Below are 14398 nucleotides of genomic sequence, written 5' to 3'. Positions count from 1 at the left end.
GGCCTGAAACTCTGGTGGGTCTGTATCTGTTGGGAAGGATGAAAGTTTGACAAGAAAGTCTCACAGATATGTGTGCTTGGCAGAAAGATTTTTGAATGTAGAATGTGAAGAAGGAATAGAAATGAAAGCAAGTTTTGATATGGAAGAAAAGAATTGCTGAGCCAGTTTTACTGGATAACCAAGGAGGAAAAGGGTATGTTAGTTAGAAGGGGGTTTTTATGACTTAGAGCAAAGGATAAACCCACCTCAAACAAGAAGGTGTTTTTACCAAGTGGAAACATAGCACAAGCAAAGAAGCCTGCCAATGTTGCAAGTGGAAAAAAAGGTCTCAGAATTTTCCACTGCAAGAAAACTGAAAAACAAATTCCAGCTTAAACTGTAATGTACTAACTTTTAGTGATTGGAGAACAGTAGCATGAATATGGTAATTATAGCAGTTATGATAGGCTATAGACAAAAGTTAAGGTCTTAAGATGCTGAGCAAAGAATAGTATATAATGCATTTGTAACCTGAACTAAGGGTCTCCAGGCCTGCCTGCAGCTGGAGCTGACAGCTGTAGGCACAGGCTCTGTCACCCACGACCCTGGACTGCTGTAAGGTCTTGGATACAATAAACTGCACTTTGAAGAGCTGCCTGGAGTCCCACATCCCTCATTTCGGCTCTTACAAGTGTCCTGAGCTGGTAAGTTACAACGGGCGACTGAGAGAAGGCCAGATTTCCCGTGACGAGTATTCAAAACAACTCCTTTGGGCTATGGGGGTGATTGGAGTATGCTTCTCTTCAGACACAGAGCGTTGGGGGCAGGATCGTGCCAGGGCTGTGTCCCGAGGTGTACCCATCCTCCTGCGGCCCGAGCTGTACCCATCCTCCCGCGGCCGGGCAGGCCCCGCAGCACCGGGGCTGTGTCCCGAGGGGCCGGGCAGGCCCCGCAGAGCAGCGCCGGCGCTGTGTCCCGGGGGGCCGGGCAGGCCCCGCAGGCTAGCACCGGGGCTGTGTCCCGAGGGTCCGGGCTGGCCCCGCAGGGTAGCACCGGGGCTGTGTCCCGAGGGGCCGGGCTGGCCCCGCAGCACCGGCGCTGTGTCCCGGGGGGCCGGGCAGGCCCCGCAGAGCAGCACCGGGACTGTGTCCCGAGGGGCCGGGCAGGCCCCGCAGCACCGGGACTGTGTCCCGAGGGGCCGGGCAGGCCCCGCAGAGCAGCACCGGGGCTGTGTCCCGAGGGGCCGGGCAGGCCCCGCAGAGCAGCACCGGGCCTGTGTCCCGGGGGGCCGGGCAGGCCCCGCAGAGCAGCACCGGGCCTGTGTCCCGGGGGGCCGGGCAGGCCCCGCAGAGCAGCACCGGGGCTGTGTCCCGAGCTGCACTCCGCCTCCTGCGGGCCGCGGCCGGGCCGGGCAGGCCCCGCAGAGCAGCACCGGGGCTGTGTCCCGAGGGGCCGGGCAGGCCCCGCAGGGCAGCACCGGGGCTGTGTCCCGAGGGGCCGGGCAGGCCCCGCAGGGCAGCACCGGGCTGTGTCCCGAGCTGCACTCCGCCTCCTGCGGGCCGCGGCCGGGCCGGGCAGGCCCCGCGCATGCCGGGAGCTGTGGGGCGGCCCCGCCCGCCCGAACGGCCGCGCCGGGGCCGCCCGGGGGAATCCCAGCGGCGGCGGGAGCTGGGCGGGCTTCCCCCGGCTCCCGGAGCGGGCGGGCATCCCCCGGAGCGGCGGGGCCGGCGCAGGTGGGGCGCGGAACGCGGGGACTCGGAACGCCTGAGGCGCGGAGCCAGGGCCTGGCCTGCCCGCACTGCCAGGGAGGAGGGAGGGAAGAGTTCGCCGTTCTCTGCCGGCTGCCGGAGCGGCCTCTCGGACGGGAAAGGGGAGTTTTACAATGCTCGGGCTCTCCTCGTGCCCACGGGAGCTCCGAGCCAGCGCATCTGTGCGGAGGCAGCGCGGGGTGTTTAGCAACCGCCCCGCGGGGAGCACGGCTCTCAGCTCCCCAGACAGCCGCTGTTTATTGCCAACTGCGGGAGGCGAGGCTCCTTTTCAGAAAGATTTCAAATTACAGCAGTTTCATAAACCTGAGCCCCCAGGGCTTGACATGCAGGACTTGTAGATTATGCCAAGAGTGGACCTCATCTGGTAAAACCCTTCCAGAAAGTCCCTTGACTGATGTTATTTTCTGAGTATTTGCTTTCTGATGAGCAATGATGAGTGGATGCTCATCAAATCTCTTAGCTTTGTCCTGTGAAGGCTGTGAGAACTACTGCTTTTTTTTCAAATTGTCTCAAATTTAGTGCCTCAACACTGGTATTTCTATTTTATATTTTGTAATGCACCTCTCCCTTATTTTTTGTAACAAAGAGATGTTGTAGTTTGTTGATAGTTAGCACTGCTCTTGATTCCTCCCACTGCTGTTGTATCACATGTGCGTTTGATTCCTCATGTCCAGTTACCAAGGTAGCAGATGCAAAAACAAATTAGATGAGCTTTGCAGAAGGTTTTGGGGATCCTCTAGAACAAAAGGTCCCAGAGAAACGCATGTTCTTGAGAACATAATTTATCAGTCTAGTCAAAAGCTGTGTGGGAGTTTGGGTTTAGGGTTTGCAGCTGTTTTATTTAAATTTCTGCAAATTTAGAGGAGCTTGTGATATCGTAAAGATGTTGAACTTTGTGACAGCCTTTCAGTCAAACTAGGCTTTATTTATTTACTCCTTTTCACCTCCCTCTTCTAATAAAAGGGCATCCCTTTGTGGGATTTGATTTAATTTAATTAATTGGATTGGAATTGGCCTGAACTGTAGTCCTGAGTCATAGTTGAGCCTTTTGGAGCCTTCCTGCCCAGGGAACATGGAAGACAGCTTTGACTCTGTATTTCCTTTGGATGTAACAGATATATTCATGTTAATTAGTTATATTTCTAACTTATGAGCATCCTGGTGTTATCACAATATAAATTTCAATGCTTCAAAAGAACATTACAGCAGAATGGCATAAGTATGTCCTAAATAACAGCCTCTAAAGCAAATGTCTCTTATTTAGCTTTTTGATGTCAATTTTTCATGCTTACTGTTTCCTCTGTCAGAGTTTCTTTGCTCCATTAAGTCAGCTCCCAGTTTCTGAGTGCAAAATATTTGGCAGTATATCCAAGGGGAGAGAAGCACCTCGTGGTGCTGGTTCTGAGCATAAGGAATTTTGAGACTGGCTGATTTCTCAGGAGCAAGAATCAACATTTCAACAGCTGTAAGTAGTTTTTAGGAAAAGTCCCCTTAAAGTGTGTCTGCTTCTTCACTTAATGTAGTGAATTTATGTAGTGCACTCTTCTTCTGGCTTTACATTAAAATGTTTTTGTAGGATGGACTTAGAGCTCCTGAAGAGGCTGCGCCAGGCAAGCCAGGACCTTCTGCAAAGGCTGAGAGTGAAGCAGGAGGAGATCAGAAAAGGACTTCCCAGCAAGCAACTCCTTCCAGCATCTCATCATGGCAGTGCAGCTGCTGAGAGATGGATCCCCTTGTCCAGGAGAGTGGTATGTGCTAGAAACTCAGGGAAGAAAATGGGCTCCTGTGACAGAGAGCAGCTCTGCCTATGGTTTGGTGTGGACAAGGAGACACAAGGACATGAAAGAGCTCTTAGAAAGTGGAATGTGGAATATGGAGTCTGTTAGAAAAGTAGCTGTCCTTTGGTTATCGTTTACTCTGTGGTCTCAGTCTGTTCTGGCAAAGGATTTTGAGATCAGTTCCTGCCTAAGAAAGGCAAGTTTCTTCTTCTAAGATAAGAATGAGCATTGTGGAACAAAATCCCTTTGTGTCTTCTAAGCACAAGGGCTGAGAGTTCCATGATTGCTCAAACTGGGACAAGCTGCATTTAGCTGGAAGTGGATCTCTTTCTTACATTGTCCAGAACATAAGGATTTTTCTTTTTCCCCTGCAGGAGTTTAAAGGAGTGAACAGACTAGAATGAGAGGTTGATTTAGTGAGTGAAATGTTCTTACAAAAGGTATTTGAGGTCTGACTGATGATATGTGTTAAGAGAGTCTGTTCTTACAGAAGGAGAATCAGGCCGATGCAGCAAAATCTACAGCTGGCCCTGGAATAATGGTGTCTGTGGAACCCAGAGCTGGCCCAGCCCTCAGTTCATCTCCTAAACACAGCAGCAGTGCCAGAGGAGTACAGCAACAACAAGCAAAGACACAGGAAGGAGCAGGTTTCAATTCCAACTTTCCTGGGAAAGATAAGAATGTTACGCCAGCGTCTGCGGTCATTACACGTGGCAGAGAAATCTCCAGAGTGGATGGGGGTGGTGGTGCTCAAGGAAGTCCAGAGAAAGAATCCTCCTTCCTGGGACATGGAGAGAACAGAAAACAGTCTGCTCTGCTGCATGCTTTCCATGAGAAAAGTCATCCAGGGCCATCACTGAGCAGAGTGCAAAATAAAGAGACTGGTGAGCAGCACGTGGTCACCAAAGAGCCCCATAGCCCTAAATCAATCTTGCTGATGTCTCAGTCCAAAGAGTTGAAGGTAAATGTTAAACCAATGCTTTTCTTATTTTCCTAAGTCAACAGAATGATGAGGAGGAAGGGCTGGGTGAATGTTACTTCCCCTGTTCCCACTGTGTGAATTGGAAGTTGGGGTCAGAGCTGTTCCCAGCTATAGCAGCCAGGGGCTGTTGGCACTTTGTTCAGGCCCTGCTTTCCTTAGCCAGTGAGCTGAAAGACCAGAAATCTGTAACACTTCACTGTGGAGTGTTGTCTGTCTTGTGCATGTGTCATCCACATGCTGAGGGAGAACAGGCAGGTGCAGTGCTGCTGTTCCACAGATTGTCTCCTTTGGCATGAAGGGCAGGCCCTGGCTGTGATCATCCTCCGTGGCAGCACAGGTTGCCTTCTCTTTGGTGATGTGTGATGCAGCTCAGCATTTTGTTTAAAGCTCTGAAAAATCCTGCCTTTCTTGGGCAAGTCCCTGTCTCCCCTTTCTGTTTTATTTATTGACAGGACAAAGAGCTGGTGAGCAAATTACTGGTAGAGGCATAGATGGAATCCAGCTCAAACTAAGCCACAGCTGTCCCATCTGAACAGCTTCTGGTTGTCTCCTCATCTGTGCCTTTGAATGTCCTGTCAGGTGATTAGGAAGTCGTTAGGAACTGTTTTCTTTCAGAAGGAAGCTCGCCATGTGACTTTTCAGCCTGACCCTGAAGAAGATGCCGTACCTGTCAGCAGCTGGTCTGCCCGTCCTTTGCTGGGCTATGACTGGATTGCAGGTGACTCCTAACTCTGAAGCAAAGCTCTCAGTGAGATGTAGTGATATTTAGAGTTAAAACAAAGTCTATGACCCGTTTGGGGTCTGATGGAACTGCTGTCCTAGGGCCAACGGAGCAGGTCCCAACAAGGGAGCTGCAGCTTTGTCTGGGGCCCCTCTCCAGACTAGAGGTGACCTGTGCTGTCCTGGAGTGGTGAGGTGGCAGTGGTATGGGAATTCAGGCAGCAAATGGCAAAGCCTAGTGAGGTCAGAAGGGACACCAAATACTTGGAATGAATGAATGCAATAAGGGAGCCAAACCACACAGTAAATCTCTGACTTGATATGATGCTCTGCTTTTCTCATTGCCATTATTTTGTTTTGACTGTATCTTGTGAGGCTTGCTTTGGTACTTTCCCAGATTTTGTAAATCATTGAGAATCATGAAATCATTCTCTTTCCTTGGTGTTCTCAGGGCTTCTTGATACAAAGTCTCCAGTAACAGAAAAACCTGAGCAATACTTCGCTGAGCTGCATGAGTTCCGACAGTCCAACAGAGAAACCTGCATTCATCAGCAGCACCTGGAGTAAGGGGAATGGGGAAGGGCTGAAGCAGCAATGTTCAATCCCTTAGTAATCCCCGTAGTAATGATGAGCATAGTCTGATTGGAGCACTTTTTATTTACCTCTCAGTCCTGTGTGCTTGGATGAGGCAGTGCTGTTCAGAGGGCCAGCTCCCCTGGCACCAACTGATTTTCTTGTGTGTTTCTTCAGGCCCGAGGCTCTGGATTGCACAGATTCTGAACAAGAACTGGATTTGATAACTGGTTCTCATAAGTGTAAGATCATATTTCTTCCTAATGCAATTTCTGTGAATAAAGAACTAAGCAATCTTTACCTGTCTTTACCTGAGAGAGCACCACATCATGCAAGACCAGCAAGAATGTGTTGTTTTCAGCTGCAGCTTTTCAACCAGATTCAACATCCTACTCCAAAGATACTTGAGTCTTCTAGGGATCCACTCTCAGTGTCATTTTAATTTGTTAGGGTTTCTTGTAATTGGCTAATGTTCTGTTTCTAAATTGAAGAAGCTGAAGTTTTGGTTTTGCTTTTTAGGAACTTACTTGGGGACAGGAAATGTATAAGATATTTCAGGAAAAGCAGCTCTTTTTATAGAATGCAGATGTGGTGATAGAACACAGCTCTTTTGGCTGGGTTCAGGGACCTTGTGGCAAACAAGAGCTGTGATGAAGGTTTGTTGCTCTGTGCAGGTGTTTACTGCTATGGATTAAACGAGCGCCTCTTTACCGTCCCTGTGCATCCAGAAGCTGCCTGCCCTGTCTGTAAGATCCCACGTAGCCACCAGCCCCCAGGGACACTGGAGGAGCCAACCCATGTCAGGTAGATAAGAATTACTGCTTTGTAATGTGCACAACTCAAGGAAACAATAGAGAAGAAAACCTGATCAGGTGATGGAGAAAAGAGCGTCCCAGCAATTCTGTAGAAGGCTGCTGTTTTCAAGGCAGAGATCTCTTGCTTAAAAACTCCTTACTGATCTTCCCTATAACCTGAAGAGTCTTGAAATCAATGAGAAATGCATGTTTTGTCTGAATTTGGTCCAGAATCTGAATGTACATGTAAAGTGTATACTGCCCTAATCCAAAATGGTCCACTTGGTTCACTTTGGGGTTAGACCCTTGGATTCTGAGTGGGAAGGGATGCAGATTCCCTGTGCCTTGGCAGAGGTGTAGGCAGTAACCTCCCTTGTGTGGTTCCAGGGTCAGCGTTCCCAGGTGTGCCCTTCTGCCAGCCCACAAGTACAAAGCCCATCGCAGGAGGAGCTTTGAGCCAGCAGATGATCTAGCACTGCCCTCGGTAAGTTGCTGCCTTCCTGCTGATGGCACAACCCCAGCTGGTCCTTGCTTTATAGCCAGGAGAAAAGAGAATCTGGGATTCATTCCCTTGGCAGAGTTTCCACTAAAATTTCTGATATGCATCGGTGAGATAGCCAGAACGTCCTTTGGTGTGTTCTGAGTTCATGCCTTTGTGTGAGTGACATAAAGTGCATGACACATTTCCAGTGCTTTACACTGCACAAAAGAAAATGCCATGTGGAGATTTGGCTGACTTGTTCCAGGCATTGGCCTCTCATGATGAACCATAGCTAAGAGTACCTGTGTTTGTTTCCATGGACATTAAGGAGTCTGAAAGGCAAGTGCCTATAAAGTATTTACAAAATCAGTAGTGGCAAGAGTGGATTTAAAACTGTTGTTGTATTGCTGATATTCCAGCCAGTAGTCAATGCTGCAGACACTATTGCTCATTTAACCTAGCCCAGGCCTGGAGATTTTCAGGGAAGAGGTGGGAGGAAGCTTAGTTTTGTGGTTCAGGGAACTGGATGAGTCAGTTGGGACAGGTTCAGAGGGGTCAGGTGCTTGAGTTCACAATGTGGGAAATCAGTTTAGAAATGTGGAAGAGAGGAAAAGTGTTTATTTCTCCTTTATTTGAGATTTCATTTATTTCCTGTTAATCATATAAAACTCCTCAAAAAAATAATAGATTAATTACTCAATTAAACCTCCCTGTGCAGAAGTTACTTCTAAATGATAACAGGCCACAATAGATAAAAAAGGGAAAAGCATTCCCATCTTTTTTCACAGCATTGCCTGGCTGGCTGGGAAAGCATGGTTGCTTCCAGCAGCACCCTGCTCAGCAGTTTGGATCTGAGAGCCTCACTGGAAGAGAAGCCTTCTCCCTGTCCTCACCTGGTAAGCACAGCCTCTGGAGTCCCAGGAGATGCTGGGAATTGCACAAATGGAAATTGCAGCCCCATTTCTAACGGGTGTAATTATTGAGGGATGAGCAAACAAAAATGCCCAGAAGAGTATCTCCTCATCACTACTGGGAAGTGGTTTCCTTCTGCTGATTGGTGTGCACAGAGACAAAAAAGCACATGGAGCTGAGTAAGAGGCAAAAGCCTGTTCAGCTCACCAGTCCTCATCAAAATAGGAAGAGTCAGTTTGGCATTCTTTGATTAATATCCTCTTTATCTGGATTCCAGGACTCAGTGTCCAGTGCCAGGAGAAGCCAGAAGTGACAAGTTTCTACACCTGCCTGACCTGGCACACCTGAGGTTTAGCAGAGCAAACCAGGACACCAGAGAGCAGCCCTCAGTTCAGACACCACTCTCTCAACTCCCCGGATCATGATTGCCCTGGGGAAGGGATGGGCACAGCACGTGGAAACAGCTCAGAAACAAAGCAGTTTGGATAAAAATAAATCTTTGGACAGATATTCCCCAGTTTTCATAGTCATGTGCTTCTGTGAGCAACCAATAGACAGATCTGAGTTTGTACAGTCACTATGTTCACGTTGCACTTTTTGCCTTTTACAGCTTCTGAGAGCAGCGTGAACTGTCCCAGCAAGGGCTGGATAGAGTCTGGATAGAGTCATGTGTGCAGGATCATCAGTGCCTCTGCCCCCTCAGTAACTGAGTCACCTGCTTTAACTCTGAATGCCAGGGTGAGGAATTGGCCTGTGAAGGGCCTGGCTCAGTGGAGTGACACAAATATGTTTATTTCCAAATATTTGAAACATGACACACAGTCTTCTAGCGTGTTAAACTTGAGTTCCTAAGTGATTTGGAAAAATGTTTTAAATTCACTTTATTCTCAGTGCTATGTGTGTAGCTACGGGGTGTAGTACACCAGAGTAACTTTGAATGTGAAAAAAAAGTTAAAGTAAAATGAGATTTTATTCATCAATGATCTAGATAATGCCTTAAAATGGTTGCACGTTTTGCTTACCTCTACTATTCCAAGTTTTCTGGAGATACAAACCAAAAAAGCATTTTAGAATTTTTAAATTGTACCAAGCCAAACTACTTCACACAGTGTGATTTGTTTGAACTTGATAGACTGATCTTACTTTCCATGTCTGAAAACAATAAAACTGATGTTTTATTTTGCTTTAACTTTTCTGAAACAGAATTTCCTGCCTCAAACATATTTGAGAGAATGAATTTGGTTTGTGCAGCCTCTTGGCATTCACTTATTTTATATACAATACATTATTTGTTAAATCAAATGCATGAGCAGACATTTTTAAACAAGGAGAGGAATATTGCAAGCATAACTTAGCATGACTTTAGCTTTGGTTAATGTATCTGTAGGGTCCACTGAATGGAATTGGTCACATAATTTCCATTATTGGAAATACTAATTTCAAAATAAACTAATCCAGTGACTGCAGAACACTAGGTGCCAAATTTTATACCAAATAGGCCAAATTCAACATTTTTACTACCTTGCCTTCAAACTCAAGGCATCCCAAACATTTCCTTAATTTATCCTGAAATAAATGACAGCAGGCCTGTTCCACACTATGAACAGAGGAAAGGTAATGCTGTGGATTGAGTGACCTGGGTTAGATCTCTCTGGTGGAGGCAGGGTGGAACTGATGTTGAATTCCAAAGTCTCTTGGTAGATGGGAATGCACTCAGTCTTTCACACTTGTGAAAGTGTTGGAGGTGTGATTGTGACCCTCCATGAGAAAGAGATGGAAGAAGTTGGTGATGCTGCCCCTGCTCACTCAGGTTTGTCTCTGTGTGTTGCTTCTGGCCTGTGTGATCCTGCCTTCATTTGCCAGCTCAAACAGCTGAAAATGCTCCTGTTTGTGGAGCTTCTCTTCAATTCCTGTCCTCTGCCCCCATGTCCACTGCCTGGCAGCTGCAGTGGTGCAGGTGCAGACCTGCTCAGGTGGCCTTTGAGTGTGGACCCAGGAATGTTTTGCTCTGCAGTAATGAGGTTTGCAGGGTGGTTTGTCCTGCAGCACGTTCCACAGTCCTGGAGAGCACACCCTTCATGCAGCAGAGGGGACAGAGATGTCACCTGGGGGTGCATTGTGAAGGAACACGTCTACTTACTGCTTGAAAACTTGCATTTCAGCCAGTGCTAAATCAGCTTCTGCACTTGGACAGTGGAGTCTGTGCTGGAGCCAGTGCTGGGCTCTGCATTTCCAGGGAGAACAGAGAGTGGGGGGGTGTGTGAGGTTTGTTGGGATCATGGGTTAGGAATACTGAAATGTTTTGAGGCCAAGAGTTTCCTAAGCCTCAAAATAATACAAACACTGCACTTGATTGTGTAGGCACAGAAGTACGGGGTAGCTTGTCTGCTGTTCCTGGAGGTAGGCTTGACCTGGATTTCTATTTTTTCCCATGTTTAGCACTTGGGAACGTGCTGGTTTAGTCTGGGCAGCTGTGTGTGTGCTCATTTGTCAGTTCTCTTCTCCCTGATGTTTTGGTAGTAAAGCTGCTGGTTTAGTTCCCCTTTCTGTCTGTATTGCATATATAGAACACTGATTCATGAGATGGGAAATCCAGCTTTGCTTTATTAGACAAATTAGATGCAGTAAATGATGTATTTGTGATTGTTTTGAAGAGAGCAATGCAGTTCAGCTGTTAGAATACAGCTCCCACCTACTTCTCAGTACCAGTGTTAGAAGGTTTTTAGTGTTTGTTTGCCTTCTCCTATTAAGATAATTTTGTGGTGTCTCAGGATCAGGTGTTTTCTTGCTGCCAGTAAGAATTAATATCAAGAGTTTTCTGATTTATGCATTCTGTTTTGTTATCAGCACATCAAGCAGTGACTCTCCCCAGAACCCCCAGGTGAAACAGCTGCATGTGGCTTGAACTTGCTTTTTGAATCATTTACAAACTTTGGTTTTGGGGGCTTTCATCTCTTTGGAACTTGTGTTTTCAAAGCCCACAAGGCTTTGTTTTCAGAGTGTCTCTAATTTGAAAACACAAGAGAAGTTCTGCCCTTTCTCTTTGGAGTCAAACCCCTCGATTTCACCAGCTCCCTGGGTAATGGCTGACCAAAACTAAGGACTTGGTTTTTTGCCTCCCATTGGTTTCTGCAGAGCAAAACTGCCAGGAAGAGGAAAACAGCCCTGAATTTTTAGGGCTGAGATGCTCAGTAAGTCAAAACGCAGAAGTTTTACAGTCTTTGGAAAAACTCCACCCTGAAAATCTTCCCATTTGATTCTTTCACAAAAATTATTTAATATTTCCCAAGTTTCTTTTGTTTGTGTCGACAAAGGAAAGGTCACCTGGTTTCTGTTATTAGTTAAGCTTTAAAACTCAGCTTTTAGATGAGGAGAACCAGAGTATCAAGGAAGGAGATGAGCCACCCAGAAGGTCTGTGGCACTGTGGGGAACTAATGAGTCCCACTTCTGCGTTTTAACCACTTGGCCAATCTTCCCCAAACTTTTTTATTTTCTATTTGGGACTAAAATGCATAGAATTGGAGCTCTTGGTGCTTTTTCAAATTGCTTTACCAAGAGCTTTTTCTATGGAGAATGACCAAGTGTAGCTATACCACCAGAAGCTGTAGTCAGAATTACTGAAAGTACAGACGTGGTGTGATCTCTCATCTAAGGTCATTTCTCTTTCCCTCCCTCTCCCTCTCTGCCTCTCGCAGCCTGTGGACATAGTAATTCTGTGATATGATTTTGGTTTCTTTCATGGAAGCCCCAGCTTTCTTCAGAGAACTAAGCTCTCTGTCAGCTCTTCTCATTTTTCAGTCTGACTCAAAATGTACTTTGGTTTTGAAGCTACTATGGGGCAGTAAAAGACATTCTATACAGATTTTTTTTGTTACATTAGTTATTTTAATCCCTTTATGTAAGGCAATAGTATTAGTTAAGATAATGAAAACAAAGGTATAAGATTTTTTTGTCCACATAAAATTTATCTAAATGACATGTAAAGGAGTGTAAGTGGAAATTAATACCTGCTATCTTTATTATTAATATGGTAACCTTTTTTTCCCTGATGGTACCCAGTTTTAAGCCATTGCTACATTTTAACAAGTGTGCAGCAAGAGCTTTAAACCATCTGCATTGTTGGTCACAGTGGGCAAATATACTGAGGTGAATTGCTGAATCAAGAGAGCTCTCAGGTCATGTTCTCAAGAGCACCTGCAGTGCATTTATCCAGTAAAGTGACACAATTCAATGGATTGACAAATATTTTATACTAAGAATGAGAAGTGTATGGGTCACCAAATAAATATCAGTGCCAGAGTTGCATAGAGGGACAGAATTTTGTCAATCTGTGGCATAAATGAGGCTCTATTTGTTCCATGTGTGATTTCAAATACTGTGTCAACTAAAGCCAGTTCAAACTCCAAGGACTGGCTGTGTGAGGTATCTCAGTGAGATCCCATTGCACCAGTGCTGCTCTCCCTCCTGTCTGTCCTCTGTGGCTGTGGAAAGATCTACTGAGAAGTTCAGTATGTATATATATATAAAAATTAAATTATATATATATATATATATAAATTTTACATATTATATATATATTAAAATTTTAATATATAAAATATATAAGATATTTTATATATTTATATATAATAGATATTATATATATTTTTTATTTATTTACTGAGAAGTTCAGTATCTATAAAATCATATAGATCCTGTGTGTTGTTACCACAGTGTCCCTGTCCAGGCACAGAGCTCTCCTGTGGCTAAAATGCCTAAATAGATCAAGAAAGGCAGCAAGAAAGTAATTCTTGGCTTTCTTCCTTTCTTCATTTCTTGCTTTCCTTCTTTTAAACATGAGGTTCTCTGCACTTCTCATTGCAGGAAACGCCTTCATTCCTCTTTTTCAATTTGTACCCCAAGGTTTGTAGGGTAATCTCACCCAACCCAGCCTTTAGTACCCCTGGGGCTCCTCATGAAGTTTCAAGCTCTGGCACTGTTTCATCTGGCTAATGGGCAAGAATCTGGTGATTTTTTTGGTCAGCATACTGCTGCCAAAATGCTCCAGGTGCTGTTTCAATGGTCCTAAAAGAACCAGAGAGACAGAGTTGGGTGATGAGAGGGGTTCCCATTGTAAGGATCCTTTATAGGATATACATTTATATACATGTATATATACAGCACACAAAACGCTCGATGGAAAGTGCCAAAGATGCACACGTAGCATCAAGCAGATACAATTTTTATTTGTTTAGCAAATTAGCATAACTGACAAGAATCCCCAATTAGAGGCATAGGTGATGAAGTAACTCCTCCCTGCTTCTAGCCTTTTCTGAAACCCTCCACCCTCTCAGATAGGAACTAAATTTTCTTTATGAAAATGTGTTTCAGAGAGCTGGTTTCAGCCTTGGCTCCCAGAGAGCCTAACCTTGGATCCCTCGGGAATTTATTTTGTCTTTCTGTCTAACAGAGAGGGTAAAATGCTAGCTACAAATACAAAAATAGGCTACACAGCTACAAATGTGTATGTAAAGAATGTAGAGAATATATAAAGGCAAAGATCAATTTGGCATCACTCTGAATAGAAACACTGACAGACACTGAAATACAGATTTTAGACAAGGTATTTTAATATGTATCCTTTTAAATTTCATGGTCTCTTTTATCTGTCAGAAGTTCAGAGATGACACTTCTCTCGGTGGCTTTTTTTTCCATCTTATACACAGCTAGATAGATATTAACTGAACACACATATTTAAAAGCAGAAGAAACCGTGGTAAAAGTACAACATGAGACTAAAATCAGCTATTTCAAAATTAGAAGATGTCATGAGTACTTTTGCTTGAGCACGTGTGTACCAGTGATCCTTCTGGAGTATTCCATTGCTGCTAGGCTCTCACTGTTGGAGCACGGAGAACAGACATTGCTGAGGGGATGTTTTGGGCATGTAGTGGAGGCTTTCCCTTGTGGCTTAGCTGGGTCTCTGCATTCTCTTGCTCCAGGTAGCAGGTGGCATTTGAACAACCCCTGACTTACAGGGTTTTCTGAATGAAAATAGAAAATGCCAAGAAAGCTTGTCTGGGGGCATAGCTTCCTTTAACACCTAAAGCAAAAAGTGATCCAAGTGTCAGAGACAGATATGTGTAATCAAATAAACATCATAAATAATAACAGCATGCTCACAGGGCTTCCCTTTTTGTCCTGACAGAAACTGTCCTTTGATGGAAGACCAGAGAATGAGGGGTTGGTTATTTGCTTCTATTTATTCTGTGGGGTTTTTTCATATTAACATGGGAGGTTATTTTCTAGGAAATAGAGCCACCATGTAGAGAACAGTAGCGTGGGTTTGTTATAAAATGGAGGTGCTTCTTCCAGTTACTGATAGGGCTTCTTTTGGAAAGCCCCTTTTGTTGTACTTGAAATCAAAATA

At 45.3% G+C, this 14398-nt stretch overlaps 1 protein-coding gene across 4 annotated transcripts; it reads left to right on the top strand.

Annotated features, from left to right (window-relative positions):
* Positions 1 to 1189: 1189 nt before the first annotated feature.
* Positions 1190 to 9177, top strand: LOC119710542 (migration and invasion inhibitory protein). 4 transcript variants are annotated; one of them, XM_038159749.1, is made up of 11 exons: positions 1190 to 1394; positions 1558 to 1712; positions 3325 to 3496; positions 4017 to 4487; positions 5127 to 5226; positions 5680 to 5791; positions 5979 to 6043; positions 6476 to 6605; positions 6983 to 7079; positions 7865 to 7972; positions 8266 to 9177. In XM_038159749.1, exons 2-11 carry the CDS (start codon positions 1567 to 1569, stop codon positions 8299 to 8301), a joined length of 1437 nt encoding a protein of 478 aa, XP_038015677.1. In that variant the 5' UTR covers positions 1190 to 1394; positions 1558 to 1566; the 3' UTR covers positions 8302 to 9177. The 4 variants fall into 4 exon arrangements, with proteins under 4 accessions (XP_038015677.1, XP_038015675.1, XP_038015676.1 ...); XM_038159747.1 differs by having other exon boundaries at positions 1193 to 1394; positions 5124 to 5226; XM_038159748.1 differs by having other exon boundaries at positions 1194 to 1394; positions 4020 to 4487; positions 5124 to 5226.
* Positions 9178 to 14398: the final 5221 nt, after the last annotated feature.

This window comes from Motacilla alba, chromosome 21 (assembly GCF_015832195.1).
Source record: "Motacilla alba alba isolate MOTALB_02 chromosome 21, Motacilla_alba_V1.0_pri, whole genome shotgun sequence".
NCBI classification, from domain to species: Eukaryota; Metazoa; Chordata; class Aves; order Passeriformes; family Motacillidae; genus Motacilla; species Motacilla alba.
The sequence above is the reverse complement of the archived record's forward strand: the minus strand, read 5'-3'. Positions and strand labels throughout refer to the sequence as shown.

Bases quoted from the DNA above. Each gene is read 5' to 3' on its own strand.
- LOC119710542 (XM_038159747.1), top strand. From the start codon at position 1,567: ATGCCGGGAGCTGTGGGGCGGCCCCGCCCGCCCGAACGGCCGCGCCGG. The intron at 4,488-5,123 runs GTAAATGTTAAA...GTTTTCTTTCAG, and splicing joins CTCAGTCCAAAGAGTTGAAG to AAGGAAGCTCGCCATGTGAC. The intron at 6,044-6,475 runs GTAAGATCATAT...TGCTCTGTGCAG, and splicing joins GATAACTGGTTCTCATAAGT to GTGTTTACTGCTATGGATTA.